Raw genomic sequence first — 15,316 nt, forward strand, 5'->3', positions numbered from 1 at the left:
AAAAAAACCGTTAGAGTAGGTGTATAATCCAGAAACAGTAAATTTTCATGCTTTTCTTATAAAAACCAAAATGAGAACATTGAATTAATGTGGTCCACCATTACATTGTAAATTTGTTAAAGAGTTCGTGGATCTTACTGTCCTTATTAAACAAACCAGTGCTCCTCATAATCAATGCTTATTTCTGATGCAAAAAGTCTCTCCTTATTTCTAAAAATACCTTGCTAGTAGCGAAAATCTAGAAATTGTTAAAAAGTACAGAATAAGATACGTCTACCTGAGTAACCAGATGAAATTTTCGAAATACACTACCCATAATCCTATGAAGCCCAAAAGCAGTTCCAATTCAAATATAAAACCAAAACATTTTAACGTACCTTTAGACAAAACTGCCTTTTATTATTAACCTTGGCCCTTCGGTTAAAATTCTGTGTTTGTTTTTAATTGATCAAATTTAGTCCCCTACAAATTTGTTGATTCGGTGTTAGAATTGGATTGGTTCTCCACGTCTTGCCGCATTGTGCTTTGGTGTGTTACGTTCGCCTTTCTGTTTCATCATGTTCGTTCCATTAATCTCTCATAATTTATGCTAATCCAGCAGTATTTTGACAAAATTGGAAACAGAACCTTTTTTTCACAGTCTAATTTTTCGGTGCTGGTTTTGTTCCGGCAATTCGCTAGACTATTTGATCGAGCTTCCATATTCCACATAAAACCAAAGTGTTCTGCGAGTGTGACTTTAAGCAGTAGCGAGTGTTCGCGAGTTTCCCACTCTTACTGCAACTAACTTTTGAGTTAACTTCATTTTTTACATCAAGAGCGGTAGAAAGTATGACATTAATTTAAGTAGCTTGGGACTTACGGTCTTGTTGCTCTTGTAGAAATGGCCACAGTTTGGTACTTCATCATCCTCCTTGCAGCGTTAGTTATCGCTGCTCCAAATTCAAACTCATCACCTGCTCTCCCTATTGGCGCCCTGGACGCACAGGACGTGGCGCACTTCTTAGGCGTATTCAGTGATTTCAACAAAGACAGCATAAAGGATGCTCATTACGCTTACATTGGCAATTCGGTTTTCAATCGGAATACCCTTGACGGCTTGTCCTGCGATCACTTGAAGTCCCATTTTGACTCCTCTGATGCAGAGATGCAATACTACGCTCTTTCTGCTGCCAGGGGAGTCAAATCCTGTACTGTGAGTTTCTTAATTTTCCACTGAGGTTTCTTTTTTTCTCTTAGCTTAATCTTCATTTCTCCTCCTTAGCCCAAGGTTTCACAACCACACCAGCTGAAGGACGCCTTGAAGCAGGAAAAATTAACAGTGGATCAACTGTATTACCTTGTCTCTAGTGCAAATATTGCTCTAGTCAGTATTGACAAGGCGGTTGTGCTGAAACTGCTCACTGCCTTCGCTGCCAGAGAAACTGGACCATCTGGGTAGGTGTCTACTTATCTTTTTGTGAGTAGCGATTGCTCTTCAGGCTCTCCGCCATACTTGCCACCGCGGCTATCGTCAAAGGTGCAAAACCCAAAGAGCTGGAACCATTTTCTCTCGTAGTTCCAAAACTTGTTGAACAAGCCGATGAAGCTGATGGCACTATTCTTTTCGTAGGCCTCATTTCCTACTTAATTTTGCATTTTCTAGTTTGAAAGGGGTGCTTATACAACGGCCTTCGCGGTGGAAAGTATATTCAGTTTTGCGGCGGCTCTAAAGGAGGCACCCGCTTTAACTGATGTAAGACATGAGTAACCGTTTTAGGACAGTCTGCTTCACGTCTCATTTAATGTGTTGTTTCTTATTTCATACAGCAACAGGTTATAAAATTCGGGAATTTTTTGTATGAAAGACGTCGCGCCCATCAGATTCGCACAGCAGCTCGTGTTGCGTCTGCTTTTAAAGTTTTGACGACGAATCCCTTTGTGGTGAGTACATTTTACCATGCTTTCTGACTACAAACTAGGATGTCTGGTTTTCAGTCGTGTTATTCGGCTAAGATGTATCCACAATATGTGCTTCAGTATGTACCCGAGTATCAAATTTCACATGGTCTGAAACAGTCGAGCTGAGGGCAGATTGTGACTCCATTTGTAATGAATCACGAGTTATTTTCACATGTTTGATTGTCCGATAGACTCCAGTGGTTGTGTATGGGGCAACAGCTAGTGAACGAGCTGGAGTCTCAGAAATCCTCGTGACATCCTCGCGTCGTCTGCATCTGCGCCTTTTTGACCTTCTTGGCGCACGATTGGATGCTACAATGCGGGTTGAAGCGGGTGCTCTTTACTCCAACAACGAAACTGCTTCCAATGCATCCATTGGTCCATCTAACCTGGGAGAGATCAAACGAGACAGTTCAATGTGAGTTCTGCATCTAGTACTGTCAAGGGAATGGTAGAGGTCTTTTTTTTAAAGTTGAATTTAAAAGTGTAATCTTTCCTTTAGTGACGCTTTTGAGTTAGATTTGGATGCGAAAGTGGGGGCTATTCCGCGCGGCCGTTATGCATTGGAAATAACCGCAACTCCGACACAAAAGAATGCTTCAAAGGCGCTTCTAGCTGGAGTCGTGAAGTCGAGGGTGAGTTTTAGGCTCTAATTGTACTCGTAAAAGGGGACTTATGGGCTCATAAGAAAACGCGCAAGAATCGGGGAATACTTGCTTGTCGGCCTTGCCCTCTCTTGCATTCATTTATCTGTGTCAGGAGTAAATTAAGTATAGAGAAGCGACTTTGGCATCCGAAGACAGCTTGTTGCAAATCACCAGTGCTGAAATGCCACCGTACTGCTTTAAGGCTACTTTAGGCTCTGGAATGAAGTAAATCACGGTCTTTTTCATCAAAAAGCATCATTAACTTCAGTAGTTTTGGCACCCGACGTGCGTCAAATTGTCGAATTCGCGCACGTTCGTACATGATTCTTGTGTTCACCGTTTCCATGGAAGAATTCATCTTCTGTACACTTCTACGAATGGTTGTGTTAGTTCTACATCCACGATCAAGCGGGTTGACTGAGTGACCGTGGTAACGATTGTAGCACTGTACAATCGTAATTATCGTTCAAACTATTTAAAGGCCTAACTTCTAAGTGGTTGAGTGGCTCATTATCCTGCCCGTAAAGTGCTGAAAGTCTTCTCTACACCTAAGTGGTTCGGGTTCTACGTACTCATTACCATTCTTGCCTGCTGTCTTAGTTAACGGTGCGTAGATTAGACTGGCCCAGGGAAGGTACATGCACCGGCCGCCAGTATAAACACCCTGTTTGATTTAAACCCTCTCGCATTACCATATTTGCCATTGTTCTTCGCGTTATTTTCCAGATCCCGCTGCGTGTGGTATCTCCCTTGAAGGTGGAAAAGGCCCACATTAAGCTGTCCGATTCAACAAAAAGCCTTGTTGATAGTCCGTAAGTTGAAGTGTCTATTTTTTTTGTATCCAAAGTCTCTGTTTTGTCACCCTTGTGTGTGGCACAAAGACAGTGATTTTTTTTCCACTGAATTTTGTCAACGCTCTCACGATAGGTAAGGAGAGAGAACTGCTTTGTTAATCGAGCTAATAGCCAAGGCGACCGACTCCGCAGGACAGTCTCATTGTTCGCACCCCATGCTTACATTTAATGGTGTAAATCACCACCCATCTTGACTACCCTTCCCTCTCCGTCGTGCCTCAGTTACTTCATGCAAAATTCCACATAAATAATGCAAACCCCTTTCCTGAAAGCAGACATACTGTAGAATTGGTAAATTTGGCACAGGCAGTTTAGAACCCTCTTGATGACTTCCAACACCTGGGTCTTCCTTCTAGCCTTGTATTCCCTGGCAGCCGCTACTCAGAAGTGCTTCAGCTTCACCACGGCTCTCGTCTCCGTCTCACTTTCCTTCTTGAAGATGTTGTTGCCGGGACAACAACAACCCCACCACCGCCACCACCTCAACAAGTCTTCATCCAACTAACTCACAGTACCACTCATCAGTCTGTCACGTACATCGCAAAACGATCGACCGTTGATGGGACCTATGCTTTCACTTTGGTGAGTTACGTTGGGTGACTTTCTTCTAGTGCTGAGACTGCCATAAGGGGTCTCGTTAACTTTCCACTCATCGGAGGGGGAGGTTGTTCATCCTCTCTGATGTAAAGACAAGGCCTTCAAGTTTATTGATTCTTTTTCTGCTTTCCCTTCGCCAGAGTTTGGATGCAGCTGTCGAGGACTTCGATCGTGTCTCCGGAGTGTACACGATGGAGGTGCTTATTGGGGATTCTCTAGTGGAGTCACCTATTGTCTGGCATGTGGTAAGTGTCGCCTTGAAGTTTTTCCCTGCTCCTAATGGAAGGGGTGGATGCATTCAGCATGAAGAGATACGTGTCTGAGTAGATCCAAAATAGTCTCATGAACTGATGGATGGATGGGAGGGTAGATATGCATATGAAGGTGTCTGGATAGAATAGATGGTTGGTTGACGGTGTGATAGCCAAGCAGATGAATTGTTATTCCCTTCTTATTTTGATTGCCCACTAGGCCGACGTCGACCTGCACTTCCCGTCGAACGAGGACTACCTTGTCTCCTCGTCCCAGCCGGCCTCCGAAGACGTTGCCCGTCTAACCGTGGCCTCGACCTCGGGTCGCAAACGTGCCGTCCATCCCCTCATCGGCGACCTTCCCAGCACTTCCAAGCCCCTGCTGGAACACACCTTCCGCACTCCAGAGCCTCGTCCCTCCGACTTGGTTGCATTCACCTTCACCGCGCTCTGCTGTGCTCCCCTCCTCATCCTCATTGTCGCTGTAGGTTGGGGCTCTCGAAATTCTGTCAAAGTGGTGTTGAAGGCTCATCTCTTAGGGTTTTTACCAATTAACCAAACTTCCCTCATCGTTTTGAGATTTTCCCGCCTTCCAGTTTAATTTCCCTGAAGGCGTGGTTCCAGAGTCCATAGGGCGTACCTCTTGAGGAGGTTTGCTATTGGCATTTGGGGGAGAGGGGTTCCAAAGCGCCATCACCTATGCTCCCTGTGGTCACTCTTCCGCTTCCACTGTTACAAGCAGTCACTTGCTATCATTGCGAGACGCGATAGCGTTTGACCTCAATGACAGTGACGCGTCTGCGCCATTGCATTGGATTCAACGCTTTGCCTTTTAAAGAATTCATTGCCGGAATTTTGTAGCCAATGCATTCCACACACCATTTTCTGTCCATAGAGCTGTTTGTCCGAAAGTAGATCGGATTTACAGTAGGCCCACAGTGGCTGGGATGATGGAAAGGCAGCAACCACTTCCAGACTTTGTATCCCCGGTGCCACATCCCAATTTATTTGCGTGTTCTTCTTTTCACACTTGACTGCGTTTGTTTGTGCACGCGAGGTGGTTCACACACCCGCTGACATGTGAATTACGGAGTCGACGGGTCACTACCACAAATGGCTTGGAAATGGATCCTAAAATGTGTTCGTTTTAAGTGGCGTAAGCGCTAGCTCATCTCTCAGGAAAGGCGGGCATTTGACACGTAGCTTTGGGCGGACAAGGCCTCTTTCGACTCCCTTGGAACGGGGTTTTTCGAAAACTAGGTCCGGAATTCTCAACTTCATCAGGGCAACTAGGAAGGGGGACATCCCCGTTGTATGTCCTCAAGTCAAACTTGGAAGACCTTGGAGCCTCAGGAGATTAGGAACTACTACGCCTGGTCTCCTGATGGATCCTTCACTGTGAGGTAGAGACGGGAGTTTTAAAGGCCTAGTTACTGAGGTATCACGGAATCTTGAACCGGAAAATTTATTGCCCCATTGCTGTAAGTGGGGAGGGGGAGCTTCTAGATGCTGGAAGGCGGTGTCACCATGGTGCTAATGTAAGCGGTATTAAGTGGGGGTCTGTCACGCCCTCCCACGTATCAAATGGTAGAAATGAGCGAAATGCCTTGCCGATGAAAGCGTAAAGCTCCAAGCCGTGGATGTCTGCTCGCGTCTGTGGAGTGGTCCTAAAGGCGACCTCACGGGCGTGGTTGTTTATGCCCCGTCCACAGCACCACAGTCAGCCCCGTGAGCAGTCAGTCGCCTGATCTTGGATGTGTAACCCCTTCTGAGGGATTTGGTGTGCACTGCATGCCCAAGGAATGTTTCTATTCCGGAATGGCTAATCCTTCAGTACCAATGTGACTGGAATGAGTCGAGGAATACGCAAGTGGAGACAGATGCAGTTCTCTCACCCCTCAATTCCCTCCTTTTTCTACTTTTGGAGTGCTCGACCTTGTAAACGTCCCACGTCCACCTCAGTAAATCCAACTTCCACATTGATGGTCTTGAGTCTAATCAAGCGTCCCTGATGAATGAAAACTCCCACTCGCCTAGCTCCGCCTAATCCTTCTTTTGTACCCTTCAATTCTCTAGTGGCCGCTGATGGGAGCCAATCTCTACAACTTCCCCCTCACTTTATCGGCTCCGCTCTTCCACCTCGGTCTTGGAGGTAAGTTGCTACTAACCTCCAGTTGTGAGTAGTATCTCCTTGACTCCAATAGAGTCCGCCAGCACCGTCACCCCTTGCCTCTCCACCTGTAGGCATCTTTGGACTCTACCTGCTCTACTGGTTCAAATTGGACATGTTTACCACTCTGCGTTACCTCTTCTTCCTTGGCATCTTCACCTTTGTCACAGGCAACCGTCTTCTGCGCCACCTAGTCACTGAGCGACGCAAATCCCAGAACTAGTTCCCTCCGCTCACCATGGTGATGATAAGACGTTTTTGAACGCACTTTTTGTAATGTCGGTGACAGCAATAATTGCAGCTCCCTTCCTGTAGGTTGTCCGAGTTTGCTTTTATTTTATGAAGAAATCGTGATGAGGGGAGGGGGGAGGGGTAAAAAGGAGGCATAATCGGTGTAAAAATGTTTTATTGAATGACCGCTTCCACGATCCAATGAGGAGGGGAGGAGGAGGGGGAGGAGTACGGAAGGAAGGAAGGTAGGAGTCATTCTACAACAAAAAAAGACGATTCGAATGTGCTCCTGAGGTGCTGAAATGGACAGTTGATGAAGGGGATGACTTACACGACCACAATCGACGCAGAACGAAGGCTATTGCACAGGCAAATCCCACAGGCCCGAGCAGGAAAACGGAGAAGCCGAAGAGGAGGTGGGCCAATTGGAAGGACTTTCCAGTCTGGACGAAAGCCTCCAGACCCTCCTGGAGGAAAAAGAAGACGATGGAGAGATGGCTCTCGACTAGAACCGGCTCCCCGAAACTTTCACTGTCTCACAACGGCAACGCACAGCTCTACCCATTCCACTAGTCCATCGACATTTCAGCAGTGTGTCGACATTTAAAGCTACTACTCCAGGATTGTCTGTCTGCTTAGGAAATACTCCTCTCTCTCCGTTTCAACAATTACTCATTCATCACGGGACCTCCACGACTAACCCAGTTCTCACCCTCATAATCTGCTCAAGGCCATCTCAGGTGCTACATTGGTGGCAGGAGTGAGGGTGATCCGACCCACATAAACAAAAAGGCGACATCTACCGCGGGTGGCTGAATCAACGGACACCTGCAGCAGGCCGGGCTGGAGGGGGGAGCGAGTGTTCTACCAACGTGATCTAACTTCTGCGGTCACGTGAACCAGTATAGCTAAAAAATGGACACGGGGACTACGGCCATCAGGAGAGCAGCTACGGCGTTGTCCGGCGTAGGCCACAACATCGCAGGGTGAAAACCAGACACCGCCCAGAGGGAAAGGCGGAAGAAAACTAACGAGCTTCAACCCACCCAACTACCATGCTCCTCAATCCAGTCACCCAACTTTGACTCCTTGTGGATGAACTCCGTTGTCCACACGATGTAGTGCAACGAGGCTATCCTCCGATCCTTCATTTCCGTCGTCAATTTTTTGTTGCTGTCATCGTCGTTGTCGTTGCCGTTCTTTGCAGAGCCGTCTACACATTGCTTCACCACCGGTGTGAAATCTGTCTTGTCCAAGGGTGGTGGCGAATGCACCTCGTTCTCATCCTCGTCGGACGAAGACTACAACAAGATGAGACAGGGGTGAGTCCTTCAATCCACGCACGGTGAACAGGAAAAAGGCGGAGGAGGCTGTGCTAACCTGCGATTGAGTTGAAGCTTCGAGGACTTCACAGAGAGCGCGAAGGAAACTCATCATTGCCACAATTCGGCCCCAGTTGATTTGTTGGACGAAAAGACTGTGCAGAATCCTGATGTACCGGTCTCTCGCATTCATGAATGGCAAACAGTACTGAGCCTGCAGATGACAAGTGTGGACGTGTTTACTACAAACGAAGGTCAGTAACTTCGGTATTACCCTCTGACACAACTCACGGAATGGGGTGGAGATGGATCAAGCTCTGCTTCATCCGAGGAGGAGGGGGTAGTGGTGGTGGAATTGGAAGCAGTCGAATTGTAGACAAGCAGCGCGTCTGTCACCAGACTCTTGTAGCCCTCTGCGTACCGCGACTCGAAGGTGTTCACCAAATCCACCGCCACTGCTTTGGTGGTGTTACTGATGTTCTCCGGCAACCAACTTTCAGGACGAGGCTCCGTCTGTGTGAATAAATGGATACGGAATAACTAGGCGGGGGAGAGAGATGAATGAGATCGGGGTAGGTGTGCGATTTCGCATGCTAAATGGGTTGATGGACGGAGTGGTGGACAGAAATGAGTGACCCAATTGAAATTTAAGACCCCCACAAGCAGGATCTGCATTCTGGTAACGCTGGCATCGCAAGAAACGCCATAATTACTGACCCGGGCTGAGGGCACTTGGCTGGGCAGGGCAGATCGCCCTGGTAACACTAGCACCGGGTGACAAGCAGGCGAAGGAAAGGCCGCCATGCCAACCAATGAGCGTCCAGATGGCCAAAAGCCAGAAACCAATCAGGGCGCGGCATGTGCTTCATCGTTGCCAGCCGGAACTTTTTTTTCTACCTAGTGCCGATTTTCGCCTACATGGAGTCGCACGTGATCACCGCAACCACTACTGAAACCCGAGCGCTTTCTCGTTGTTATAATAAATGGCAACTCTTCGACGTTCGTTGCAACTGGCCAAAGACCAGAAGAACGATTGGACAGTATTCAAATGTGAATAGAGTAGAAAAGGGGAATGGAGACTAAACCTAAATACTTTGAAGCAACCTTAAGTTTTGCCTTTAATTATTCGGCTCTGCTTGCAGAAAAACAGTCCCACGAAAGTCAAATGGCACGTGAAATGCGCTGGCAGAGCAGTCCAAAGTCGGTGAGTGAATCGCCGCAATGCTACTCGCAAGGCGGCCTTCGTCACTGACTCCGTCGTAATAGTCGATGCAGAGGAGTAAAACCCAGGAACAAGAAAAAGACTTGAAGAGAAGGGAGGAATATGTGTCAGGCCTTCAGACCGTAGCCTCTCGTTCTTCAAGGACAACTCAGGACATTGGAGCAGATAACAACTAGGAGGTGGTGGTCAAGGCAGCCGCTCAGAACATTTCGTTTCAAAATACAAATCCAATTTGTTTACGCATCACAGTTGCATGATGGAGATGCAAGACTGTCCTCAGATGACACAGCTAGGGAGGGGGGGGGGGTGTTGCTATGCGCAAGAGCGTGACCTTATAGACGATCAACTAGCAAGTACGTTCAGAGGCAGTCAGCAGTTGGTAACTGCTTCAACAGAATTAATGAGACCATGTAGGAGGGAATTCGACTAATGGCGCACCAAATGGGCTTCGCATTGACTAGGAATGCTTATGAAAGTCGATTTAATCGTCGTAAAATGAGTAAATCAGGCAACCGATCGCCGAAACAGACACCGACCGATAGAGGAGATTAGACACAACTGGAATCATCCATTAAATGACTACAAACTATACACTGAAACGGCAAAGTATGAGTATGGCGTGAGGAACAGGTACCGCTCTTCACATTGTAGGGACCTAAGTAGGCCCAATCGACTAAAGTGGTGAAAAGGAGGTGGATGGGGTAAAAACTCCTTGGAGCTATTTAATTAAATGACAAAAATGGAGGGGAAGCGCAATGAGACTGCAGCCGTTCTTGAAAGGGGCACGGTGATTAAGGCAGACCAAATTTAGGAGTCAAAACCGTCCCATGTACTACAGTGTCTTCGCTACAATAATAGCACTACAGAGGGGTACGCCCAACACCTCTCAGCCCTTACAAAGAATGTGACCGCTTTCGCTGGTGGATGAGTGGATAAATACAATTGCGGGGGGCCCGAGTCTCAAGACCACTAGACGTAGCCACGAGACTACTAACCGACAATAGCAGAATTTAACATTCTAATTTGTCACCAACAAAAAACTGTTCAAGGTAACTCACCCCATCAGCAACATCACCACTTTTGCTGTCTTGACAATTTGATGGAGCGTCGTTCAGACGATATTCGAGAAGGGGGAGGATCCACTGCAAGGACACACGGGACTCCACAACACGCGTGAGAAGTTGGAAGGTGCGCCGCGAGACTTTATCGCGGAGTAACGACCCCATAACACCCAGACTAGAGTCACTTTGTAGGGAAGTGGCGAGAGAGTCCAGGGGAGTTGAGCAGTAACCCGAACTAGAGGAGGAGCAACTGGCGCTTTGAGCGCGAAAAGACCTGTATTCTCACAAAAAAGTGGAAAGGTCCAAGAATCGTCTAATTCAATCCAGTCTCTGACTTTATACAACACAAGTATACTTTGTTATTACAAAGTCATTCATTAATAATGGGCAATGGGTGGGTAGAGCAGTTCCTCCAGATAAATTATGAGGGCATTAAAAGTTAGTTCCCCTAACGCATTTATCGCACAAAAGGTTATATGGCCACGCCTCTGGTTTAAGAATTTACCTGGCTGCTGCTTGAAGCACTTCAGGCATCCTGAACAGCGCACACGAGCAGCTTGCGGTGTAACTGGGAAGACGTACCGACAAACGCGCCTCAAGTTCAGCTCGTTAAAACAAATAAATATAAATTCGTTAGATTATTGCACTAAAATTAAAAATCCTTGTTTGTTTAGGCTATTTCGAAGGTTCACGTTTCTAATACTACAGCTAGCACTCCTGCATTTATTGGTCTTGTTAACCTTAATAGTGAGCTGAACAATGCTCACACTGATCAGCGGCGCGCCGCCACCACCGGACCCAACACCCACAAGCCAAAAGAAGAACAACAAGCGCTCCCGGGCATATTTACTCAATGACTGTGCATCGCAACTACATGATCACCAACTCAGCAGCAAAACAGCAGCATCCGCAACGGACGCGGTGGAGAGAACAGCGACAAGACTTGCTGTTCAACAGGATAAAAGGAGGGGAAGAAGACAGGAGAAAAAGAGCGATTGCAGCTACTTTAAACGATTATGCGGAGGAGGAAGGCAGGGAGAACTCCACTAGATCGGTTTTGTCAAATCCTCTTCCTCTTCCTCCTCCTCCTCCTCCTCCTCCTCATCCTCCGCGTCATCATCATCGCCGTCACCATCACCATCATCAACACTCACTCCGCCGTCACTGGGACCACCGGGGACTTCCACAATGGAGGGACGCAGACCCAAGATCTGCGATGTAATGAAACACGCGATTAAACTCCTTATCATGATTCATTTTATTATGAAAGCAGCCTACCTGTTCAGCATGCGCTTGTCCCATCGCGTAACCAGCCTCGTACCACGCCCGCAGCAAAACAGCTGTGTTAATCTCTCCATTGGCAGTCGTCAGAGGCAACGAAGACAAGGAGGGGGGCAGGGAAGAGGCAGGTGGAGTGATTGTCACCCCGGATACCGTATCAGACGGCGTTGGAAGCAGGAAGTGGTGATGGTTGCAGCTAGGACGCAGCAGGTAAACCATCGGTGCTTTCCAAATATTGCTATTCCATCGAACCGTCCATCCACACCTTAATCACCCCTCCTTCTCCCCCTACATCCCGAGTCCATCGATTAAACCATGGATTCATCTATTTGGCCAACAGTCGACCCGACACAACAGCTGGAAAGGTAATTATCCATCCTACCGCCTACTACTCTAGAAGTAAATGACAGGTGTTTAACGAGGCGACAGTGTGACTGGCTACCGAACGCATCGTACATGTCATTACGTTGGTCAACCACTTGAATGCCGACGATTGTGATGAATGGATGGATGGGCGCGGGATGGACAAATAAGCCGTCAAAAGGCATCAAAAGTGCAGACGGGTCAATTTGACTCACCTACAACGAGCAGCGGATGAGAGCGAAGGCGGTGGAGGCGGTGGAAGGAGTTCTGGATGTAAGTCGAGGTTAGGAAGGAGCCAGGAATAGACAGGCGCCACGCCACTTCCTGATCCTGCAGCTGTGGCGGCGGCGGCGGCGCCGAACTGAGAGGAGGAGGCGGCAGCAGCAGCGGTGGAATACGACTACGAAGGCATGTAGAGGGGAGTAAGAAAAGTCGACCCATCTGTTCATCCTAATTCCTTCATTTCTCGATTCGACCCTTCAACCAACCTTCCATTAACCCGTCCACCCACCGAACCACTTACCGACCTACTGATCCATCCACATTCAAGCAGCTAGTTCAAGACCTTCCGTACTGCTCTCGTAAGAGGTATTAACGAGGCATCATTTTAAAGTTGGGGACTTCACATGCAACAGTCCAATAAGCGCGTCTCCCGAGGAAACGCCAAAGAAATCAATGCTTCTAAGACGCATTGAAACCAATGGCCTTTGAGAGAGCCAACAAGATGGATTAGAGGTGAAACGAGACCGCACAAGACATTCAAACTCACCAAATTGGCAGCAGCTGCAGCAACGGCGGATTCTGAGGTGATGGAGGCTGTGGAAGGTGTCCACTGGTTTGCCTCACCCCCGTGGGAGCACTGAGAGCAGAGAGGATGGTGAGCGTCATTACCTTGAATACCACCGACGCCGCCTCCTCCCTTTCGCTTGTTTTTGTTGTGATGGCGCCTTTTTTTGCGGCTGGAAGCAGGGGCGGAGGTTACGGCGGCATTGCTACCGGAGGTGACCGGCGCGTGGATGGACTTATTGCCGGTGGAGGAGGGTTGTGGTTGCGATGGCAATGGTGGAGGCAAGGGGGTCTTACCGCTACGGAAGGCTTCCACTTGCGCCTGTGGAATGAACAGGAAGAGAGAAGGAGGAGGGAGAGATGGGTGAATAAATAGATAGGCAGACCCAAAAGGAACAGATAGACTCTCCTCCCAACTCACCTTCACCTGCATTTCCACCTGAGCGTACTTGGCCAACAGCTCACAATCATCCCACATCTCGTCAAAATTCTCGCCCGAGCCCTCGGGCGGAGGCCATACTCGTGTCGACGAGGTCAGAGAATCGTTTGCTTCGCACATCTTCTACAAAGGAAAGCAGGCCACCCTCGCGAAGAAGCAGGCAAACAGGCAAATTGGGTAGGCAAAGGATAGGCTCGACATAAATTGGTGAAAAATGGAGTTGTGGCAGGTGGATGGGTGGATGTAGCCGGGAACATGGTGGGTAGAGTGAGTGAAGAAAAGGTGGATGGCTAAATGGGTGGACGAATGGAACCGATAGGGGTCGAGTCGTAATAGATGGATGTGGATTAAAGTATGAATGCGAAACAGATCCGGTGCGGACGGATGAGGTCCAAATAACTAATCAAACGAAGGAAACAGTGCATTGTGTAGTAATTGGCCGACTAGATGGACGGACAAATGGTTGAAGAAGGTTTGAAGAGATGGATGACAAGCAGAAAGGTAAAAAACAGAAAAGAGACGTTGATAAAAGCGTTTTATTTCCATTGGCAGAAAAGGGGGAGGAGAGAGAAAGCAACAAACTCTAAACACAGGCACACACATGCATACAAGGACTATTTAAACAAGATGGAATAAATGCATTTTTTTTCTTTAAACGACGCCTCCTCCTTCTACAGCACCGGAGGCAGTCTCAGGGGGTGAAATAACCTCGGGTGCGGACGGTGGCGACTGGATTGACCACTTTATAGGCGAGTCCACCTCTACCACAGAAGGCAGTCTCGGCGGGAGGAAGAGTAGAGAACGCGGCTCAGTGACACCGTAGCGCTTTCGAGCGGGTTGGGGAGGAAAGGGTGAGCGGATGATGCGACGCTTGCGGAGACTCAGTCGACCGAAAGGCGTCATTTCCACTTTGGAGGAGAGCTCTTGAAGCGGTTCCTCAGATACTAAACAAAAAGGATGAATTTTTTAGCCTATCCTCCACCCGCTGAGGTCGAATGAACCAAACTAACGTCAACGGCGGGAGCAACCAAGTTTTCGTGCATGTCTTACTGAAGTATTGTTGGTTAAAACACCAGCCGTAGCTACATCGTCGATTGTGACACACAACTACAAGATTAGAAGAGGAAAAAATGGGGATTATCCCTTGATGGCGTGAAGGGGGACTTACCATCTTCGGGTTCAAAGGGCAACGGTAACGGAGTAGCCGTGGTTGGAGGAAAGACTGCTTTGCCCATGAGGACGGCATCATCTCCATCATTGTCGTCGTCGTCGTTGTCGTCACTGACGACCTGATTGCCACTTTGGGCAAGGGGAAGAGGAGACTCTGGGCTTTCAGGTTTCTATAACAAAGCGAAGATTTTCCGCAAAGATGCTACTGAATAAGGATTTTAAGTAGCAGGATATAGACTCACGGTGAGAGAGGCGCAGAAGGGAAGAATAATAGGCGGAGTGTACAAAACTATAGATTTTGAGGTAGACGTTGGAATAGATGCACCATCGGCAGAGGTTGGCTGGCTAAATTCTGAGGGGGGCGAGGGATGGGGGAGAAGAGGTTCAAGTGGGAGAAGCGGCGGTTGGGCCAGTCTCCCCAGTAGACAACAAAGGCATTCACCGTGGTCAGAACTCAGTTCTGACTGGTCAGTGCCAGAAGTGGCGGATAACTGTCGAGGAAAAAAGCAGCAAAAATGTGCGACTGAGTATGGAAAAAAGAGGGGTAGATCTACGTCAAGACCTCACCCGTTGAAGGACATGAACAGCATGTGCTCGAACTCGAGATACGGAGAATTCGACACGACCGTTTGGATTGCAGCAATGCTCACTGTTGCAGCTGCAAGGAAAGCCTGGTCTATCAACCTTGGAAACGGAAAGAATTCGATTACCTCAGCAGCAAAATACTCGAAGTCTACACGCCCTCAAAAGTAGATGCAGGAAATGACCTTTCCAATGGTTAACATTTCCTCGGAAATGCTAGGACTGCAACCACCTGTCATTCTACAAGGTCAGTTCAGCATCTTTCCGCTTTTTTTCCGGATGCAATTCTTCAAGAAAAGCGCGCAAAGCCACTGATCTCCTGGTACTTATAATTTTCATTTACGTCGGGATAAAAAGCACCCGCGCAGAAAAGCAAGAGAGGCATCATGACAGAGGGAG

At 48.0% G+C, this 15,316-nt stretch overlaps 2 protein-coding genes across 2 annotated transcripts; one reads left to right on the top strand and one right to left on the bottom strand. All coding sequences in view use genetic code 11, as the record gives it.

The window, feature by feature from the left end:
* Window positions 1-883: 883 nt before the first annotated feature.
* Window positions 884-6,683, top strand: EGR_08783 (Dolichyl-diphosphooligosaccharide--protein glycosyltransferase subunit 2; the record flags this gene model as incomplete). The annotated part of the gene is made up of 13 exons (XM_024498032.1): window positions 884-1,195; window positions 1,265-1,437; window positions 1,482-1,608; window positions 1,646-1,735; window positions 1,810-1,923; window positions 2,133-2,359; window positions 2,444-2,576; window positions 3,315-3,400; window positions 3,799-4,024; window positions 4,180-4,284; window positions 4,511-4,774; window positions 6,367-6,442; window positions 6,535-6,683. The coding sequence occupies 13 exons, from the start codon at window positions 884-886 to the stop codon at window positions 6,681-6,683; spliced, it is 2,082 nt and encodes a 693-aa protein (XP_024347553.1).
* Window positions 6,684-7,728: 1,045 nt separating this feature from the next.
* Window positions 7,729-8,817, bottom strand: EGR_08784 (hypothetical protein; the record flags this gene model as incomplete). Its single annotated transcript, XM_024498033.1, has 4 exons — window positions 7,729-7,992; window positions 8,072-8,227; window positions 8,305-8,526; window positions 8,731-8,817. The coding sequence occupies 4 exons, from the start codon at window positions 8,815-8,817 to the stop codon at window positions 7,729-7,731; spliced, it is 729 nt and encodes a 242-aa protein (XP_024347554.1).
* Between the last annotated feature and the right edge of the window lie 6,499 nt (window positions 8,818-15,316).

The sequence above is a fragment of the Echinococcus granulosus genome (genome assembly GCF_000524195.1).
Source record: "Echinococcus granulosus chromosome Unknown EG_S00119, whole genome shotgun sequence".
Lineage (NCBI taxonomy): Eukaryota > Metazoa > Platyhelminthes > Cestoda > Cyclophyllidea > Taeniidae > Echinococcus > Echinococcus granulosus.